The sequence below is a fragment of the Balaenoptera physalus genome (genome assembly GCF_965194825.1).
Source record: "Balaenoptera physalus genome assembly, chromosome: 2".
NCBI lineage: Eukaryota > Metazoa > Chordata > Mammalia > Artiodactyla > Balaenopteridae > Balaenoptera > Balaenoptera physalus.
Window position 1 is genome coordinate 63,182,029 of NC_138883.1, and position 21,343 is coordinate 63,203,371.

Consider the following 21,343-nt stretch of genomic DNA (forward strand, 5'->3'; position numbering starts at 1 on the left):
GCATATTTGACTGTCTCCTTCTCCCAGTTTTCCAAGGTGATGAATCAGACAATGTAATGGAATATTCTATTCTGCTATAGGAAACTGTGGAATTGGGGTGGAGATCCCATGTACCTGAAGCATTAACAGGCTTGAGTAAGAGATGGTGCAAAATTGAACTGTCTATACAATTGCTTACCCAGATAGTAAATCTTTAAAAAAAAAAAAAAAAAAGATAGTGTCTAATTAGGAGTAGACATACTCTAATTGTTGTTTACAAGCCTTTTTAAAAATTTCAAGTAAAAAAAATTGGTGAAAAGTTGTTTTGTGCCTCTGTAGAGGTCAGCCTCTGTTTGAAGGGGAAGGTGTGACATGATCAGCATCCTTAGTCCTCTGGACTCAGTAATTCTTAGACCAAGGTAGAGGGGAGTGGTGTGATCAGGTCTCCTAGTTAGGATAAAGGCACTTAGTGCTCTGGACCCAGCAATGTGCCTGGTAGTGAATAATTCTGTCACTAAGTCAAGACCTGTCTCTAACTGAATGCCCATGTATTATAAATTGCCACAGGTTTAACAGTCCTAAGAAGTTGTGCTTGTTATAGTAACTGCCAGATGGTCTCTGTTTGACCTGAATTGGCCCTAGAATTAGAAGGGAAAAGAGAATAAAGAAGGGACGAGAGAGGGGCATTCTGTCTCCTCAGAAGTCATGCTGATGATTTTTTTTTAAACTTGTGCTTTCTCTGAAAGAAATGTTTTAAATCAAATTTTTGTCGGTAGTTTTGCATATACTTTCCATACCACCTGTATTTCTCTGTGCAGCATTTAATCACACTTGTAATTATTTTTCAGTGTCTGATTTATACTTTAGACAAATAAGTACCACAAGGTCTTAGTTACTGCTATATCCTCAGAGCTTAACATGTTGCTTGGCATGTAGAATATACTCCGAAAACATTTGTTAAACAAGTGAACTTCACTTAAACATAAAATTGTAGGGGCCGATGCAAATTTATAATGATATTTAATTAAAACTATACAAATTGACCTTTGGTCTTCAGGGATGTAATGGCTTTGGTTTCTTCTATTTTCAGAAGATCCTGAAGGTCAAAGATAGGTAAGAGTTTCAGTTTGCTTAGGCCGTTTTGAGTTTCTTTGGGCTTAGCCTAGCCTACTATATGTGATTTGTATGATCAGAGTGGCCTTGTCCTTTGCTGGCCATTGTATAGGCAGTAATGGCTGAAGTGATTTTTTAAAAAAAACAAAATAACACTATTACATAGAAAGCTCTTGGGCTTAAACAATAGGTAGCTTCCAAGTACCTATTAATTGCTAGCCATTGGGCTAGGTGCTAAATTCACAAAGATAAGTAGAATGTTACTCCTCTAAGGAGCTTACAATCTATATAGCTGATAAATCCTTAATGAGTGAATAATTGAATGATTTTTAAAAACCATATTAACTATTAACTAGCACTTATCCCAAAACTCACACATAAGAAGAGGAAGCTTTCTTTTAAATGATAATTCTCAAAGTCGTGAAAAGTTTTGTTCATACCTTTGAGCTATTAAATCTGCTTTAATTATCTTTATAGTGAGCATTTTATCACTCTTCTAATCAGGAAAAAAGTTTTTGAACATATACATTTGGTGATAAATTACAAAAATCATTTGTCTGCTATAACAAAATACTACAGACTGGGTAGCTTATAAGTGACAGAAATTTATTTCTCACAGTTCTGGCGGCTAAGTCCAAAATCAAGGCTCTAGCATAATCACATTCTGGTGAAGGCCCTCTTCCTGGTTCATAGCCGGTGCCTTCTTGCTGTGTCCTCACAGAGTAGAAGGTGCTTAGGGAACTCTGTGGGAGTCTCTCTTATTTATAAGAGCATTAATCCCATTCATGAAGGCCCCACTCTCATGGCCTAAGTACCTCCTAGTACCATCATCTTCAGGGGTTAGGATTGCAACGTACGAATTTGGGGGGTGGGGCACAAACATTCAGACCATACCATCGTTTTATTTATTTAGCTAATTTTATGAATAACATTGGAATATACTAAAAGTATGTACATGAGAACGAAAAATGTCTGTTTTATTTTGCTATTGTATCCCTAGCGCCTGACACAGTGCCTGGGTCCGTGGTGGCTATTTAATAAATATTTGTTAAATAAATGAATGAAAAATCTTAGTCATTGCTATTATTTCTCCTTCATTTTAGGAACTTATAATCAAAACTGTATTAAGCTCGGCAAGAGATGAGCCCTCTGGTCCTGCACGGTAAGTCAGATGTTCTTAAGACTTGACATGGCTAGTCTGTGTTTGTAGTTTTATTTTAGAAGTTAACTGAATTATTTAGCAGTCCAGATTGTTTCAGATACTCAAAAGCTATTCTAAATCACAAATTTAAATTATTTGGATGATTAAATACTTTTTTTCATTATTTAAATATGAACCTTCCCTTCAGTAAAAAAATAAAATCCTAGTCACCTTCTTCAGTATCTTCACCTTCTGTGTCCAAAATGATTTCTTTTTAATTGTATTTAAGTAGATTTTGCTTTCCCTTCAGATTATATTTGTCACTGTCTCTTATGTAGTACCTTGAAATATGGTACTAGTTACCCAATGAATGTTTGTTAAATTGAATTAAAATATTTTTATTGTAGAAAGTAATATATCTAAGAAAATAGTGTATATTAATATTTATAAATATTTGATCAGGATATTTTTAAAAAATAGAATGTAAATAATAAGATTTTAAAATGTTTTTGTTTTTAAATGTCTCATTAAGAAGTGAAAACTGTGGCATTTTGTCTGTGTTACTAAACTTTTATCAAAAAGGTTGATTTAAATCAGCATGTTGCCTAACATGTAAGCTTAGAAACTTATACCCCAGAATCTGACTAGTAGCAGAAAGTTGAGCCATACTGGGAATAATCTAGATTATTTTGACATCTTGAAGAATGTAGGAAACTGTACACACACACGCACACACAAAAACTGATCTTAACCTTTAAAAAGCAAAAAACAAAAACTTAAGCATTTGTACTCCCAGTCTGTGCCTTTTACTGTGGCTTTAGTTAGCTGCATCTATGGAGAACTTTGCTTCACTTCAGAGTTTATTGTTATTTTAGGATTACAGCTCCTTCCACTGCTAAACCTGTCACTTGGTTACTTAGATCTATAAATGTTACATAAGATTGATAGGTGGACAACAGTAGAGAAGAAAGGAAGCTGTAGACCTCACATAGAAGACTTTCTATAGTTTTGATAGTAAATTAGTAGCATTAACACTGATAGACTGAAAGAAGGGACTTAACTTCTGATCCATTATGTTCAGGAAGAAAAATATTTCTGCATTAAATTGTTCTGAAATTTAGCATTCTACTGAATTTAATTTAAGAATATCAGTATCAGGACATGCAGGATATATCAGGAAACTAGAAGGAGCTGACTTTTTTTTAATACTTAGAAACATTATATGCTTCATCAGAAGCTTATACTTGAACACACTAATAGAATTTTTACTGATTCTGATCATCAGATTACTTTCTTCAAGCTGAAACTCAGTTGAAGTAGGGAACTGAAGTTTCACAAGACTTTAGGAAACAGAACAAAAATTCTCCAAGTTCTGTTTCTGTTGGAATTCCTTTATAAAGTGTATAAATTTTATTTGTGGTCCCAATTTGTTTTAAAAAGAATTTGTAGCTAGCTATGTTAAATGTAAAAGATATGAAAATAATATCTTACTGACTGCTGCTATCAGTCAATAAAATTACACTCTCCTTTTTTTTTTTTTTTTTAAAAAAAAACATTTATTTTTGTCTGCGTCGGGTCTTCGTTGCTGCCCGCAGGCTTTTTCTAGTTGTGGCGAACAGGGGCTACTCTTGGTTGCGGTGCATGGGCTTCTTATTGTGGTGGCTTCTCTTGTTGCAGAGCACGGGCTCTAGGCGCTCGGGCTTCAGTAGTTGTGGCACGCGGGTTCAGTAGTTGTGGCACACGGGCTTAGTTGCTCCACGGCATGTGGGATCTTCCCGAACCAGGGCTCAAACCTGTGTCCCCTGCATTAGCAGGTGGATTCTTAACCACTGTGCCACCAGGGAAGTCCCCACTCTTTCCTTTTTGAAAGCATGTTGCATATTTGTTTGGGAAGCTTTATGACAATATCAATTTATCAATATGGGTTTGTTAGAAAGATCCTGTGTGTTATCCCCACCTATGATCTTGGTAATAAATTATAGTTGAAAATAAGGCTTAGAACAGGGAACTCTACTCAATATTATGTAATAACCTATATGGGAAAAGAATCTGAAAAAGAATGGATGTATGTATATGTATAACTGAATCACTTTGTTTTATACCCTGAAACACAATATTGTAAATCAACTATACTCCAATATAAAATAAAAATTAAATTAAATTAAAAAAAATAAGGCTTAGAGTTTGGGGGATGTGCTTTCCTCCACTTTATCTTCCTAAGTAACAAATTTATTAATTAACAGTAATAAATTGATTAATTAACAGAGTAACAAATTGATTAATTCACCTAAACAGTACATGTTCACTCTGGGTTGGTTGGTTGTGGGTGTTTTGGTTGTGGTGGTGGTGTCATTTCATTTAAACGCTCATCCACTTTTACTTGTATCATTATTGGTTGCCTTTTCTGCAGATGTGTAGCACTTTGCAGTTTAGGTATTTGGATTTGTGAAGAACTAGTCCATGAGTCTCATCATCCTCAAATTAAGGAAGCTCTGAATGTAATTTGTGTTTCCTTAAAGGTAAGTAAATAAATAAATAAATATTTAGTGGACTACATTAAGATAGTATAGAATGCATGATTATTTTTCTCTAAATGTTAATTATATATTGTGCCCTTACAGAATAAAACATTTAATAGATATTTTCATTAATTTATTATTACATTATTTCTTTGATTCTGACTTTTTCCTTAAGAATAGTTCTACTCTTGATTTTAGGATATCTTGGTGATGACCTATTTTATCTCAAATTTTATGTATTTGGCTTTGTCTTTAAGATACATATGGATGACTTCTAAAAAGGAAACCAGTCATTTAACAACATTTGTAGGGCTGTTTATCATTTCTTAATCAGTATTTTTGTAACCTACCCTTCGATCTTTATTACTTCCTGAATTCTTGAGCTATTCAATTTTTGGCTTTATCATTCAAGTTAAATGCCCTCTTTGTGACCAGAATAAGATTTGCTCAGAAATAATAACCTGATTATTTGGAGAGTCTGAATGAATAAATGGATATTTTTTATTTGTAAAAAGATGAGTGATACTATTTTTTGTCCTAAGACTTGTATTATAATATCTGTATAGAACTCTAAACACACAAAGTACAAATATTACTTATTTGACAGATATTTCTGAGTATATACTATGTTTGAGGTGCTTTGCTAGGCAGAGTGAGGAATACCAGAATGAAAAAGAAATATAAATACTAGATTGAAGAGATTAATAATATGATGGCTGAAAAAGATGAAAATAAGTGTAATAAAATATAAAAAGCTGAGAGAACTAAATGAGTGGTGCATATAAACTGCTGATTGAGTTCAGAGAAAGCAGAGGTCACTTTGACTTAGGTATCAGAGAAGACTTTGGAAAGAGGAAGTATGTGGTCAGGGCTTGAAGAGTGGGTGAGATTTGGTCATAGAGAGATAAGCATAAAAAGTTTGACTTTATACCATTGGGGAGTCACCTAAGATTTTTAAGCATAGAGAACGTCAGCATCAGAACAGTTCTTCAGAAGATAATATGGAAGTATTGAGTATAGTAAGTAGATTGCAATGGGGAAAGATGGGATAACAAGATTAGCAGTTTAGAGGCCATTCCAGAAATCTAGGTAAGAGAAAATGGAATAAAACTTTAATGAGGACAGTCAAACGTTACAAAGAAAAAATAAAGTTAATTATATCTTTGGAATGTGTTATGATTTATTTTGCAGGTATATATTTATCTTCCTAATAATATTTTAATAAACACAAATATAGAATGACAAAAATAAACATGTATACAATTTAAAATTTTTTAGCAGCTAATGCAGAGATGAATAATATCAGGAAGAAATTTTTTATAACAGTGCTTTTTTGTTTTTTTTTTTTCTTATTATTATTACAGTTTACAAATAAAACAGTAGCCCATGTAGCTTGTAACATGCTTCACATGCTGGTTCATTATGTACCTAGACTTCAGATTTACCAGCCTGATTCTCCCTTGAAAATTATTCAAGTAAGTAATTTCTCATTTATTTCTTATTATGACTTGTTAAAGATCCTTAGATTTGGATACCTTGAGATATAAAATTATTTAATAGTTTTCTTTAAATTTTGCATAGCTAAATAATGGCCACTCAGGGTACTTTTTTGAGATATCAAAGTTCATGACAGTCCCCTTCTATATTATGTTAAGAGATTATGTGGTTGGTTTTAAATGCTACATGTAAATTTATCATTGCCGTTGTCTTTATAATGTATATTAGGCTTCATTCCCTGTCTTAGGTTAGAAAACATACCATCCCTCCAGTTACCAAAATCAGGAGATTATTTTGATTCATTCCTTTCCTTTCCTCTTCAGCCAGTCATTTATGAAGTGGTTTATTTTTATTTTTATTTTTTTTAATTCTGTGTGTTCTATGCTTCCTACAATACATGACATTTTTCAGCCCTTAATTATTTCTTTCTTGAGATACTATAATAACCTTCTAAACTGGTTTCCTGGCTTCTGAGGTCATCCCCTCCAAGTCATCATTCACATTGACATGACTCTTATGTCACTTTCCTGAAGAACAAACAAACAAACAAAATCTCTGAGTGGTTTTCCTTTGTCTATAAAGTAAGACCCAAACTCTTTAGCTGGGAATTAATTCGAGGCCTCCAGATGAGGACCCAACCCATCTTTTCAGAATCATGTACTGATTCCTTTTATGAAATACCCTGTAGTCTAGGCACCTGAGTCAGCTATTATCCCCTACACATACCCCTCACTGTCTTCTTCTTACCTAAAATGTTTTACTTTTCTCTGCCCCCCCCATCTTTCAGTGATTAGTTTAAATACCATCTCCTCAAAAAATAAGAATCCTTACTTGTTCTCTCCAACCAGAATTTATCTTTCTTATCTTCATATTCTTATAACATTTTTAGGAAAGATAGTAATTAATATTACTATATACTACCATGTATCAGTCACTATACTAGTCACCTTTTCATATGTTACCTCATTTAATTCATAAAAAGTCATTTGAGGTGGACTGTTGTCCCTGCCTCCTCTCCTCCCTTTATTTAAGATGAGAGAACTGAGGAGATAGCAGCTATATAAAGTCATAAGCTAACAGGGTAGAAACAGGGTTCAAACCCAAGTCTGTAAAATTTCAAGTCTAGACTTTTCCCACTCAACCATGTCGCCAGGCCCTATTTTAGCACTAAATATATTTGTGTAAAAATTCTAAGCTTCTTGGGACTTCCCTGGTGGTGCAGTGGATAAGATTCCATGCTCCCAATGCAGGGGGCCCAAAGTTTGATCCCTGGTCAGGGAACGAGATCCCACATGCGTGCCGCAACTAAGAGTTCACATGCCACAACTATGGAGCCTGCGGGCTGCAACTAAGTAACCCACCTGCTACAACCAAAGAGCACACATGCCACAACTAAGGAGCCTGTGAGCCGCAACTAAGGAGCCTGCGTGCCGCAACTAAGACCCGATGCAACCAAATAATAAATATTTTTTTTTAAAAATTCTGAGCTTCTTTAAGACAATGGCATTTTTTAAAATTATTTTTTATGCCTAGGATGACTTGCATGTAGAATCTCTTAGGTAAATAATCTGTTGAGTTGAATATAGTATTATGGTTAAGAGGTTGGGTTTGAAGGTTAGACCTGGTTTAACTAACCCCTGACTCTGCCATTTACTAACTTTGTAACTATCAACAAATTACTCAGTCCTCTAAATTCTGGCTTTGTTTATCTTTACATTTGGGATAAAAATACCTACCTCACAGAGTTGCTCTGAAGACTAAATGAGAAAATATATGTAACACGCTGAGCACTTTTTGCCATAAAAGTGATGGGACATAAATTTTAATAAATGTTGGCAGCAGCTACCATCATTATCATGCAGGACATGATAACTGGATGTAAATGTGAATGTTCATATATATGTCTATTAGTATTAAAACCTTTGAAATTTTAAAACTCGAAAATTTTACCCTTTAAGATTGATTATTCTGTTGAAAGTTAAGGTGTTCTTTAAGTAAGCATATTTTTTTTATTCATTTGAAGGCCTCCAAATCCTTTCCCTTATTTTCTTCATCAGTTTATATATTATTAATACTTACCTAAGTAATTCTTAGGTGTGTAGAGTTTTTGCAGATTGCTTCACTGTACATTATAGTGGCCAGTGCCTACGGATAAATGGTTATACTTTACCTCTAATTGAATGAAGAAATGAAATTCTAAAATAGTAGAGCATTTCACTAATGGTTACCTACTTACATAGTTAGGAATAGAAGCCCAGTGCTATTACTAGTATTAAGTATTAATCTAATATACTAGATTCTATTAGTGTGTAAAGCCTTTTATGGTATAAATTATGTTTAGAGGAATTTTTCTACTTGAAGCAATCATTTATAAAAATTTAATAGCATACAATAAAAATACAATAAATTTACCTCTATACATTTTTAACATGCACATTAAAAAATTGAATGAGATCAAGAAATTTCCAGGGTAAATGATAACACTATAAGAATGTTTGCTTTCTTTTAATAAGGTCTTTTATTTCATATTCTCTGTATCAATTTTATTCATATTCTGTTCAGTATATAATATATGTTAATTTAAAAAGCCACATTATGAAATCTTTCTTTAAAAAAAAGGCATATATTTACAAGTATATATACCGAAATATCTGGGAAGATGAGAGTAAATTTCTTTATTTTCCCCCAACTTTATTGGGGAATAATTGATAAATATAATTGTATTATATTAAAGTATATAACATAATGATTTGATATTGTAGAAGGGTTACCAAGATCAAGATAATTAACATATCCATTACCTCACATTTTTAACATTTTTTTATGGTGAGAATGCTTAAGGTCTACTCTTAGCAACTTTAAGATATTCAGTACTGTACGATTAACTGTAATTACTGTACTATACATTAAATCCTCAGAACTTTTTTTTTTAATTAATTAATTTATTTATTTATGGCTGTGTTAGGTCTTCATTTCTGTGCGAGGGCTTTCTCTAGTTGCGGCAAGTGGGGACCACTCTTCATCGCGGTGCGCGGGCCTCATTATCGCGGCCTCTCTTGTTGCGGAACACAGGTTCCAGACGCGCAGGCTCAGTAATTGTGGCTCACGGGCCTAGTTGCTCCGCGGCATGTGGGATCTTCCCAGACCAGGGCTCGAACCCGTGTCCCCTGCATTGGCAGGCAGATTCTCAACCACTGCGCCACCAGTGAAGCCCCAGAACTTATTATTTTTATAACTGAAAATTTGTACCCTTTGACCTACATCTCCTCAGTTCACTACACCCCAGACCCTGGCAACCACTATTCTGTTTCTATAAAATCAGCTTTTTTTAACTTTTCCACATATAAGTGATACCATACAATATTTGTCTTTGTCTGGCTTATTTCACTTAGCGTAGCACTCCAGGTTCTTTCATGTTGTCATGAATGACAGGATTTTCTTCTTTTCTATGGCTGAATAATATTCCATTGTGTATATATGTACACCACAGTTTCTTTATCTGTTCATCTGTCGAAAGGCATGTGGGCTGTTCCATATCTTGGCTATTGTAAATAATACTGCAGTGAACATGGGTGTGCAGGTATCTCTTTGAGATACTGATTTCATTTCCTTCTGATATATACCCAGGAGTGATATTATATGGTAGTTCTATTTTTAATTTTTTGAGGAACCTTCATACTGTTTTCCATAATGGCTGTATCAGTTTACATTCCCACCAATAGTGTATAAGGGTTCCCTTTTTTCCACATCCTCGCCAACATCTGTTCTCTCTTGTCTTTTTAAAAATAGCCATCCTAACAAATGTGAGGTGATATTTCATTGTGGTTTTGATTTGCATTTTCCTGATGATTACCGATGTTGAATACCTTTTCATGTTCCTGTTGGCCACTTGTATGTCTTTGGAAAAATGTCTATTCAGATCCTTTGCCCATTTATAAATTTAGTTAGTTAGTTAGTTTTGCTATTGGGGGTATAAGTTCCTTGTATATTTTGGATATTAACGCCTAATCAAATATATGGTTTGCAAATATTTTTTTCCATTCTGTAAGTTATCTTTTCACTTTATTGATGGTTTCATTTGCTGTGCAGAAGCTTTTAGTTTATGTAGTGCCACTTGTTTATATTTTTGTTATTGCTTCTGCTTTAGGTATGATTTCCAAAAAAATCATTACCAAGACCCATGTTAAGGAGCCTTTTCCTATGTTTTCTTCTAGGAGTTTTATGGTTTCAGGTCTTTATATTAAGCCTTTGATCCATTTCAAGTTAATTGTTATGAGTGGTATAAAATAGGGGTCCAGTCTCATTCTTTTGCACATGGATATCCAGTTTTCTAAACATTGTGTGTGTGTTCTTGGACCCTTGTCAAAGATTAGTTGACTGTATGTGTGGGTTTATGTCTAGGCTTTATTCTAATGCACTGGTCTGTGTGCCTGTTTTTATGTCAGTACCTTACTGTCAGTACCATATTTTGATTACTGTAGCTTTATAATAAAGCTTGAAATCAGGAAGTGTGATGCCTCCAGCTTTGTTCTTCTTTCTCAAATTGCTTTGGCTCTTTGGGTTTTTTTGTGGTTCCATTCAAATTTTAGGATAGTTTTTTTCTATTTCTGAGAAAAACACCACTGGAATTTTGCATTCAGTTGCATTGAATCTGTAGACCACTGTGGTAGTGTGAACAATTGAACAATATTAATTCTTCCCCATCTATGACATGGAATATCTTTCTATTTATTTGTGTCTTCAGCTACATTCACTAGTGTTTTCTAGTTTTCAGCATATAAGTCTTATCCTTGGTTAAATTTATTCCTAAGTATTTTATTGATTTTGATGCTGTTGTAAATGGGATAGCTTTCTTAATTTCTCTTTGTGATAGTTTATTGTTGGCGTATAGAAATGCAGCTGATTTTTGTATGTTGATTTTGCATCCTGCAGCTTTACTGAATTCATTTATGAGTTCTAACAGTTTTTTTTTTTTGGTGGAATTTTAGGATTTTCTATATATAAGATCATGTCATGTACAAACAGAAATAATTTTACTTCTTCCTTTCAGATTTGGATGCCTTTTATTTCTTTTTCTTGCCTAATTGCTGTGGTAGGACTTCCAGTACTGTGTTGAATAGAAATGGCAGTTGTGAGCATCCTTATCTTGTTCCTGACTTTAGAGGAAAGGATATTAACTTTTTATCTTTTGAGTATGGTGTTAGCTTTGGGCTTGTCATATATGGTGTTTATTATGTTGAGATACATCCCTTCTATACCTAATTTGTTGAGCAAAGTAGATGTCTTGAGTGATAAATTACAGATGGTTTTTATAAATCTTTTTGCTTATCTATGTCTTCTCATTTTTCTATCAGAACATATATTATTTGTATGTTTATACATATTGATTCATGACTTGAATTTTTAAGAAATCCATTTATAGTTAACAGAGCATATATAACTTTGGTTCTGTACATTAGGATTATAAATGATTGATAGTTAAGTGTACTTGAAAAGCTGACCTATTAAAAATTACTTTGAAATAACAATGTTAATATATTTTGGATAAACTTTCAGCAGTAGATTTTGTATCACTTCAGCATTATTGTTTAAGTTTTAGGATGCACCATTAGTTTGACATATTTTGAGCTATTTTCTTTATTTCCTACAGATTCTAATAGCCACTATTACCCATCTTTTGCCAAGTACAGAAGCTTCATCTTATGAACTGGATAAGAGGGTAATTTAAATTTTTTAATATTTAATATGTGGTTATCTAGTAAGATACTTATATTTTAAAACTGAAGGTATATCTATTTACATGGGAAACATTAATTAATCTTGTGTTTAAAATAATTTGAAATATAGCTTTCCATTATTTAAGTGTAACTAAATCACATTTTAGTTTATATCTCAAGTTAATCATGGTCATCTGATAAAGTCTTTGAATTTTAGGGTTGTAAGGAACGTGGGAGGATATTCTGTCCATTTATAATTTTTTACTTGTTATGGTCTTGTTTATGCCTGAAAATAACTGAGAATAGGTCCAGAAACATAATTACAGCTGCAGAGTTCTGCAAATAATGGGCAGAACATATGTAATAAAACATACTGAATATTTCAACACAATATGATTAAGAAGTGGTAACACTGAGATTTCTTGTTGGCATTGTCAACACATGAGTTCTATTAAACTGTGGGAATATATGAGATCACTTAAGGTGAAGCCGTAGAGTAAGAAGTGTTAGCAAAGTATAACACCTTGAAGATAGCAGTTAAAGAACAGGCAGAGAGGGGGGTCACCAACGTAGTGACATAGAAGGCTGCTGAATTTTCCTCCTCCCTTGGACCCATGGAAGATACAGCTACACATGGAGCAATTCCCTCTGAGAGAAATACAGAAACTAGTCAAGTGACCTCTACACATCAAGTGACTAAGAAAATACCCACATCAAAAATAGGTAGGAAAGGCTGCAACACACTCTTGCCATAAACCCCACCCTAGCAGAGCTCCGTACAGTCAGGAGGAAGCCCCCAATTCCCACCTTCTCTCTGAGGAGAGAAGGGTTTAGCCCATACGTCTAGCACCCCACCTTTTAAGCCTGCCACCCAAGGACAGGTCCCCAAATCACCTGGCTCTGAAAGCCAAAGGGGCTTGCGTTCACAGCTCCCATAGAACTATATGAAACAAAGAAGCAGTTGTTAACAGGCATGTTGCTGTTTATATTCCGTTTTAGAGATTTTTTTCCCCATCCCTGTTGTTTTTATTTATTTATTTGTCTGTGGTTTATCCATCCTTTGTTTATTTTTGTACAGATGAGCAGATACATCTGTATTTTCTTTTTTCTTCTTGTTTGTTACACAAAAGTATAACAGTCTAGATATTCATTGGTACTTTTGGTTTTTCAGTTGACAGTATATTCTGGAAATTCACAATAAATAAATTCATAGAGGTCTTCCATGTTCTTTTTTGTAGCTGTATAGTATTAGTACTCCATTGAAGGAGTGCACCGTAATTTATAAATTTCATAATTTATTCAAGTCATTCTTCTATGTATGGACATAGAGATTATTTTCAGAATTTTGCAGTTACAAGCAATGCTGCAGTGACTAACTTTATGTCTGTATATTTTTACATTGTTGGAATGTGTCTTCAGGGTGTATTCCTAGAACTGGAATTGCTGGGTCAAAAGGTAAACAGATAATGTAATTATGTTAAATATTGGCATTCCCACAAGCATACACTATGAGAGTATGTTTCCCCAGAGCCTAACCACAGAGTATGACATATTTTTAAATTTTTGCCAATTTGATAGGGGAACAATAGTATTTCAGTGTAGTTTTCATTTACCTTTCTCTTTTTATAAGTGAAGTTGAATATCTTCTCATATTTATTAATGGCCTAATTTTTTACTTTATTTTTGTGAATTGTCCATTCATATGTTTTTACATTTTCAGTCATATTTTGGTATTTTTCCCTCAGATGTTTACATATTAGGGAGTTTTTTATGTAAGTCAGTTTATCAATCTTTTACTTCATTAGGTATCTAGATTTTGAGCCATAGGTAGAAAACCTTTTCATGTTTTCTTCTAGTACTTATACAGCTTCATTGTTTACACTTTTACCCCTCATCCATTTGAAGTTTATTTTCTGTGTTTTGAGATAAGGATCTAATTTTTGTTGTTTTTCTAAATGGATAACCAGATTTCTGAGTTCCCTTTATTAAAAAGTTCCTCTTTGCCCCTTAATGAATAATCAAGTTCCATAATTACTTGGGTCTGTTTCTTAACTTTCTATACTAGCAGTTTTCAAACTCTTTTGGTGACAAAATCATTTTACTATTGATAAACATTTTTGAAGATCTCAATTTTTGTTAATGTGGACTATATTTTGTCTTCTTGACCTGTCTTGTACTGAGAGTGGTGTGTTAAAGTCTTCTATTAATATTTCTATATTTCCTTGCATCTACTGTAGTTTTTCCTTTGTAGTCACTGTTATTTTATACATAGATATTCATAACTGTTTTATCTTCATTTTGAATTATAGCTTTAACATTAATGCTTTTTGGTTTGAATTCTAATTTACCTGGTGTACCTTTTTCCATCTCTTTAGTTTTAGCCTTTCTGAATCTTTTTGTTTAACTATATATCTTGAATACAACACATACTTGGGTCTTGCTTTGTGAGCCAAATTGAAAATCTTTTTCTTTTATTAGGCAAGTTAAACCCATTTTTATGATATATTGTATTTTTTATCTTACCTCTGTCATTTTATTTTATGATTATTATGCATATTATATTTTCTGTGTTTCTTTCTCTGCATGATGTATTTCCTTTGTTCTTCTTAAAATTCTTTTGGTATTCAGGAAACTTTGTACTTTTTTCTTGTAGTTACCTTTATATGTATACTTTTTTTAATGTCTTTGTTCCCTTGCTTTCTTAACCTGTTATACTATATGGTTTGTGATTATTTAATGGTATCCTTTATCTCCCATATGTTGCCTATATGTTAATAAGTGAGCTTATGTTACTTCTCTCTCTTCACCTTCATTTTTAGTTCCTTTATGTCTGCACGTAACATTTAGCATGTGTCATATAACAAATGATTCTTCTTCATTCATCTCTACATTTTTTAAAAATCTTAGATCCATAACTAAATATATCAGATACTCACTGTTAGACTTTTTACTGAAGTTCCTCAGTCAACTTCTTGGTTAAATGAAGTTCATCTTTATTCTTCAAGATGGGCTCATGAATGCAGAATTCCCTGAGCTCTTACATATATAGAATTTTTTCTGTAACAACAAGATACTTGAAAAGTAGCTTGGCTAGATATGGAATCCTTGGTTCACACTTATTTTCCTTGAGGTTTTTCTTTTTTTTTTAATGTTGCCTTGCTTGTATACTGTTTTTGAGAAATCTGATGCCATTTTTATTCTCTTGTCCTTGTAAATTATTTCATCTTTTTTCCTGGAGGCTCTAAGGAGATACACACACACACACACACACACACACACATATATATTTCTTTCTTTAGGTCTTACTTTTCAAGTTTTACCAGGATATGTATTAGAGTTGATTATTGCAGGTCAGTTTGTCCTGGATCTGGTAGGCCTTGTCAATATGTAGATTATGGGGACTCCACATTTAAGTGAATAGGATATTCTTTTTCTGCCTTCCATTTCAGTCATTTCTCTCTGACATTTTTTACCTTTTTCTTTGTCTCACTTTTGTTCTCTTTATTCAATGCCCCTTATTAAATTTTATTTTTATTTTTTTCAAACTTATTTTTCCTTAGGCATCTTATAACTTGGGCTTCATTTCTAATATCATTTTATCGTTTTTTAGTTTTCTTTCCTGACTTGAGTCAGTTCTTCCCTTTTTGGTCTATTTCCTCTTAGTTTTTTAAATTCCTGATTTAAGATGGGATTTTCCTTGTTGCCTATACCTAAATGCTTATTTGACAATATTTAATTTAGATTAGAAGGTTGTGTTATAGTTTTCTTCTGCTTCATTATTGGTTTTGGTGGGCAGGAATTTTCATCAGCTGAATTTCTTAAGATTCTCATTTTCTGTTTTCTATTTATAGTAGTTTTGTATAGATGAAGACTGTGTCTGCATTTCTGTGGACAAGGTTGGTGGCTTGGGGTGGTTTATAAGATTCCTATTTCAAGAGCTCCCTCTTCTGGCGGTTTAACAAAGTATAGTGTTTTTATTGGATGACACTAAGGTGGGAGAAGAATTACAGAACCATCAGTTTTAAAAAATTGTAAAAATCTTGCAAGGTCCTAAATTTCTCTTTTGATTTTTCTTTTCACATTATGTTTTCCACAAGGTGTCTCTCCACTTCCTTTTAACATTTTTCTCCCCCAAAGTATTACCTTTCCTGCAGTACTTTTAAATACTTGCCTTCTACTCAGTACTCTTATCTACCAGTACATGTTTTTCATTATTCTCACACTTAGGGTAGACCTTTTTTTTGGGCTTGGTTTTTTGGTTTGTACCTAGTTCCTTTCTCTCTTTTACAGCTTACCCAAACGACCCTCACTCTTCATGAAAGCTTGCAGTGGGAGAATGGGTAAAAGCTTGTTGGATTTGCTGTGTGTATTTTCTACTCACAGATAATTGAATTTTGAATGTTCTGTTTTTGAGGATGTGGGCTTTGTGATATTTTATTGGTTCTTTTTGTTCTTTATTGTTCTTTTGGAGGGTGTGTTGGGAGATTTAGGCCAGCATTACTCTTTGAGTTGGAGAGTTGGTCTTTGATTCTAAAGATCAGTGGATCTCTTATTACTACTTGATTGACACTTTTATGGTACTAATTGTGATTCTTTATTCAATAAAATGGACCACATAGATACTGCTGTTTTACTCTACATTTTGGATAACAGTGTTTTGTTTATAACATCCATCAGTTTAAACGTGTCCAGTAGAAAGATTCATTTAATGTAATTAGTAACAGTATCAGAAAGTGGTTAAGATAGTCTTTCTGGCAGGTTGCTCAGTCAGGTGTTAAATTAGACAAGAAATGTGGAAATGATTGTAATACATAGAACTAAAGCCTTTCATTTGTGTTCCATTTCTTGTGCATTACGTAAGAATAGCTAATTGATGTCTGTTGTCTTTTAAGCTCAGTGTTTTTATGTTTGTTTAAAAATAATTTGGGGGCTTTCCTGGTGACGCAGTGGTTAAGAATCCGCCTACCAATGCAGGGGACACGGGTTCGATCCCTGGTGTGGGAAGATCCCACGTGCCGTGGAGCAACTAAGCCCGTGTGCCACAACTACTGAGCCTGTGCTCTAGAGCCCGCGAGTCACAACTACTGAAGCCCACGTGCCTAGAGCCCGTGCTCCACAACAAGAGAAGCCACCGCAATGAGAAGCCCGCATACCACAACGAAGAGTAGCCCCTGCTCATCGCAACTAGAGAAAGCCCATGTGCAGCAATGAAGACCCAACATAGCCAAAAATTAATTAATTAATTTAAAAATAATAATAATAATTTTAACGTTCCTGTTTTTATTATGCTTAAGGTTTCATTGTGCTTGCCCTAAAATATAAGGGAGAAAGAAACCCACAGTAATGTTCATATACATCTTAAAATCATTTAGGTCTAGGTAAATATTAATGGTGAAACTTAGTTCATAGTTCCTGAAATACATTTTGGAAAAAAAAGATAAGTTGGTGAATTTCTGTTAAGTATTAAACTCTTATTTTATGAGTTTACAATAATAATGATCTTTTTTGTTGTTGTTTCAGTTGGTGGTATCCTTACTTCTGTGCCTTCTGGACTGGATCATGGCCTTACCTCTAAAGACACTGCTCCAACCAGTCCATGCTACAGGAGCAGAAAATGATAAAATAGAAAAATCTGTCCTCAACTGTATTTATAAGGTAAACTTCTTTGCGTTATTATTTATTTGGTAACCAAGGGTTTTTAAAACCTAAAGAAATAACATTTCTTAGTATTACATTTTCATTGTTTTATAGCTAGGTATTTATTTTTAATAAATTTATTTATTTATTTATTTATTTTTGGCTGCGTTGGGTCTTCGTTGCTGTCCGCGGGCTTTCTCTAGTTGCGGCGAGCAGGGGCTACTCTTAGTTGTGGTGTGTGGGCTTCTCATTGTGGTGACTCCTCTTGTTGCAGAGCACGGGCTCTAGGCGTGCGGACTTCAGTAGTTGTGGCACACGGGCTCAGTATTTGTGGCGTGCAGGCTCTAGAGTGCAGCTTCAGTAGTTGTGGCGCACGGGCTTAGTTGCTTCATGGCATGTGGGATCTTCCTGGACCAGGGGTCGAACCCGTGTCTCCTGCATTGGCAGGCGGATTCTTAACCACTGCACCACCAGGGAAACCCTGAGCTAGGTATTTTCTAAGAACATAGATTTATCTTACGGTACCTAGGGATAATTAAAAAGTTACTTCTTACAAGACACTGTTGTTTCATTGCAAAATTTTGAAAGAAGTCTTTGTTGAATATGAGAATCATTAGTTAAATTTTGCTCATTCTTCTTTTTTAGATTAAATTTTACCTTGATTGAAGAGCTAAGTGTTTAAATATTTAAAATTTTTGTCAAGTACTTGTATTAGCAGTTGACTTGTTTTCTCCTTTTTCTTTCTTTATTTATTTTCACTTAAAAGGAAAACTTGGTATGTTTTTTCCCCTGTATTTTCAGGTATTACATGGGTGTGTTTATGGATCTCAGTGTTTTAGCAATCCAAGGTATTTTCCATTAAGCCTCTCTGATTTGGCATCTGTAGATTATGATCCTTTTATGCATTTGGAAAGCCTAAAAGAGCCTGAACCTCTGCACTCTCCTGATTCGGAACGATCTTCTAAACTCCAGCCAGTAACAGAAGGTAAAATGAATTCTCTTCAGGACAGTATTGTTGCTTGGGTTCTCCCAAGGTATGATTTGAGGCCTGGGTAGAAATACTGGAGGATAATATATCTTACTTTGTAATTGTTTACCTTGACATGTATGTTATAGCTAAGTTCATTTTTAGTTTAAGAAACAACTTCAGATACACAATTCCTAAGATTATATGTGATGACATTCCCTTTATACTTCTAAGTTATTCTGATAAGTTCTTTAACCACACTGTTTTTACATTCAGAGAGTTTACTCTCTGATATAAGGGAAAGATGTAAACAAATAACCTTATGATATGAGTACATATAAAAACAAAAGTACATTCAAGATACAGGGGTAGCCCAGAGGAACCCAGCAATTACTGAAGGGTTTTAAGGAGGTGATGTACATCAGGGGTCCCCAACCCCCGGGCCACAGACTGGTACCGGTCTGCGGCCTGTTAGGAACTAGGCTGCGCAGCAGGAGGTGAGCGGCGGGTGAGCAAGCGAAGCTTCATCTGCTGCTCCCCATCACTCCCATTACCGCCTGAACCATCCTTCCCCACCCCACCCCCCATCCGTGGGAAAGTTGTCTTTCATGAAACTGGTCCCTGGTGCCAGAAAGGTTGGGGCCCACTGATATACATGATAAAATTAGTATTAAGAGCACCTTGACAGTAGTATTTTACAGGAGTCAGCAAACTATGGCCCATGCCTGCCACCTGTTTCTATAAATAAAGTTTTATTGAGACACATCCATGCTCTTCATTTATGTGTCATTATGGCTGCTTTTGTGTAGTAATAGTAGTGTTGAGTAGTTGGGACAGAGATAGCATGGCCCATAAAGCTGAAGATAATTTACTCTCTGTCCCCTTGCAGAAAAAGTTTGCTGATCTCTAGTATGTTAGATTGATTTTAGGGTGGTTAACTCAGGATCAGAGAGACCAATCATGATGCTGTTGCAATAGGCCAAGCAAGAGTTGCTAAAGGGTTAAATTGGTTATATTTTCCCTAAGCTAGACTAAGAATATGAGAAAGTTTAGAGGATTAGGAGGGAAAATCAGGAGGGCAGTATTGGAAATGGTTTAGCTTAGAGTGCCTGTTGTATATTCATATGAAGAGATCTAGTGGACAATTGATTGTACATGCAGATCTAGGTCTTAGCAGAGGGGTCTTTGTTAGGAATATGTATTTACATGGGTGTGTGTATTCTGAGAAGAAAAAGTTGGAAAGGAAGGAAAACCAGCAGAGAGTAGTTTCTCAGAAACAAAGAGAAGAGAAAGATTTTTTTAAAGACTGGCCAATGGTATTAAATGATAGAGATATCAAGTACAAAAAGACTGACGAATATATCTACTTTAGTTTCAGCAGAAAAGTAGGAGACAGAAGTGGATGGCTGTGGGTTGAAGAGCAAGCAGAAGTTAAGGAAGTAGAGCCATGTGTCAAAAGTGCTCTTTAAAAAAGCTTGACTTTTTTATTTTAAAAAAGCAAAGAAAAATGATAAAACAATAGATAAGTTAAAAGATTATTCAGGATTAAAGGAGTTCTAAAGACAGAGTTAAACTCAATGATAAGCTGAGAAAGAAGGTAGTAAGGGGATCATTAATAGAGTGAAGTTCCTGAGAGGTGAGCTGGAAAGATTAGGTGTTAATATTAGCCCTTCTTCTGCGACCAGAAAGAAGAAGGTGGAAGTAAATTAAGGGGACTGACAGAAGTTACTGAGGGCCCAGTAGAAAATGGAAACTGCAGAGTTTTGGTTGCACCAGTCAACATTCAGTAAGGTGGATCTGGCCAGATATACAAGGGAACAATGGCTTTCAGAATATTGATATATGGTTTAGTTATAGAATCTAGGGTTGGTAAGGATTGAACTGATGCTAGGAAATGGGTGATAAGCTGGAAGAAAGTAGAGGTGATGCAGTGAGTCAGAAAGTAGATGTGGTTGTTAATAACAAATGAGAACAGTGATTCTCAGCCTTGGCTGCATATTACAATACTGATGTCTGGTCCCATCCACAGAGATTTTGATAATATTGATCTGGGATTGCTGGGATTTTTAAAACCTTGCAGGTGATTAATATGCAGCCAAGGTTGAGAACCACTGAGCATATCAGTATGTTAGGACAGTGGTTTATTAAATGAATTTTGAAGCAGTGGAAGCTCTTCAAATAAATTTCACAAGGAAGTCCACTTTGTAAAACTTCTTAAAGTAGAGCTGCAGCAGGGATTCTGCTGACTTCTCTCCCATTCATCTGCAACAGCCCTCTCCCAGGCTCTACAAAACAAAATTGGGAAATCACTAGACTAGGAGGTTGTGGTCAAAGAGTAAACTATCAAGGAAGAGTTTGATTTTTAAAGGCAGAATAGTTATAAATGATTAAAACATTTAGGATGTGGCCGTGGTAATGGATTGAAGACATAGAATGCAAGTGAAGATATAAAGTTACACATCAAGGAAATAGGGCTAGGGTTTTGGGTTGACCACAAATAGCTGATAATTTGTCTAGAACACATATATACAAGTGAAATAGGAATATAGGAAAAATAATTCAGACAATAATTGATATAGGTGACTTATAATTATTTCTTTAGATTTGGCACAGTACAATACAGTGTTTATTTTACTTAAAGACAAAGTTATATGAAAATATTCTTTGCTTTTTGTATTTTTAAAGGTGTAAAATGATAAAGTTTGATTCAGGGCAAGATAGTGTATTTCTTAAACAGTGAAATAGTTTACTTATGTAAAGGGAAGTTTTAATG

At 34.3% G+C, this 21,343-nt stretch overlaps 1 protein-coding gene across 10 annotated transcripts in view; it reads left to right on the forward strand.

The window, feature by feature from the left end:
* The window catches only part of RALGAPA1 (Ral GTPase activating protein catalytic subunit alpha 1), a 218,988-nt gene that overhangs the window by 125,052 nt on the left and 72,593 nt on the right, over window positions 1–21,343 (forward strand). For all 10 annotated transcript variants that reach the window (XR_014261120.1, XM_082451982.1, XM_082451981.1 and 7 more), the window contains 6 exons: window positions 2,196–2,254; window positions 4,644–4,752; window positions 6,117–6,227; window positions 11,900–11,968; window positions 17,487–17,621; window positions 18,405–18,588. Coding sequence is in view for 9 of the 10 variants with exons in the window: in XM_082451982.1 (XP_082308108.1) it covers window positions 2,196–2,254; window positions 4,644–4,752; window positions 6,117–6,227; window positions 11,900–11,968; window positions 17,487–17,621; window positions 18,405–18,588 (667 nt within the window). In the remaining variant the exon portion in view is untranslated. The remainder of the gene's footprint in view (window positions 1–2,195; window positions 2,255–4,643; window positions 4,753–6,116; window positions 6,228–11,899; window positions 11,969–17,486; window positions 17,622–18,404; window positions 18,589–21,343) is intronic.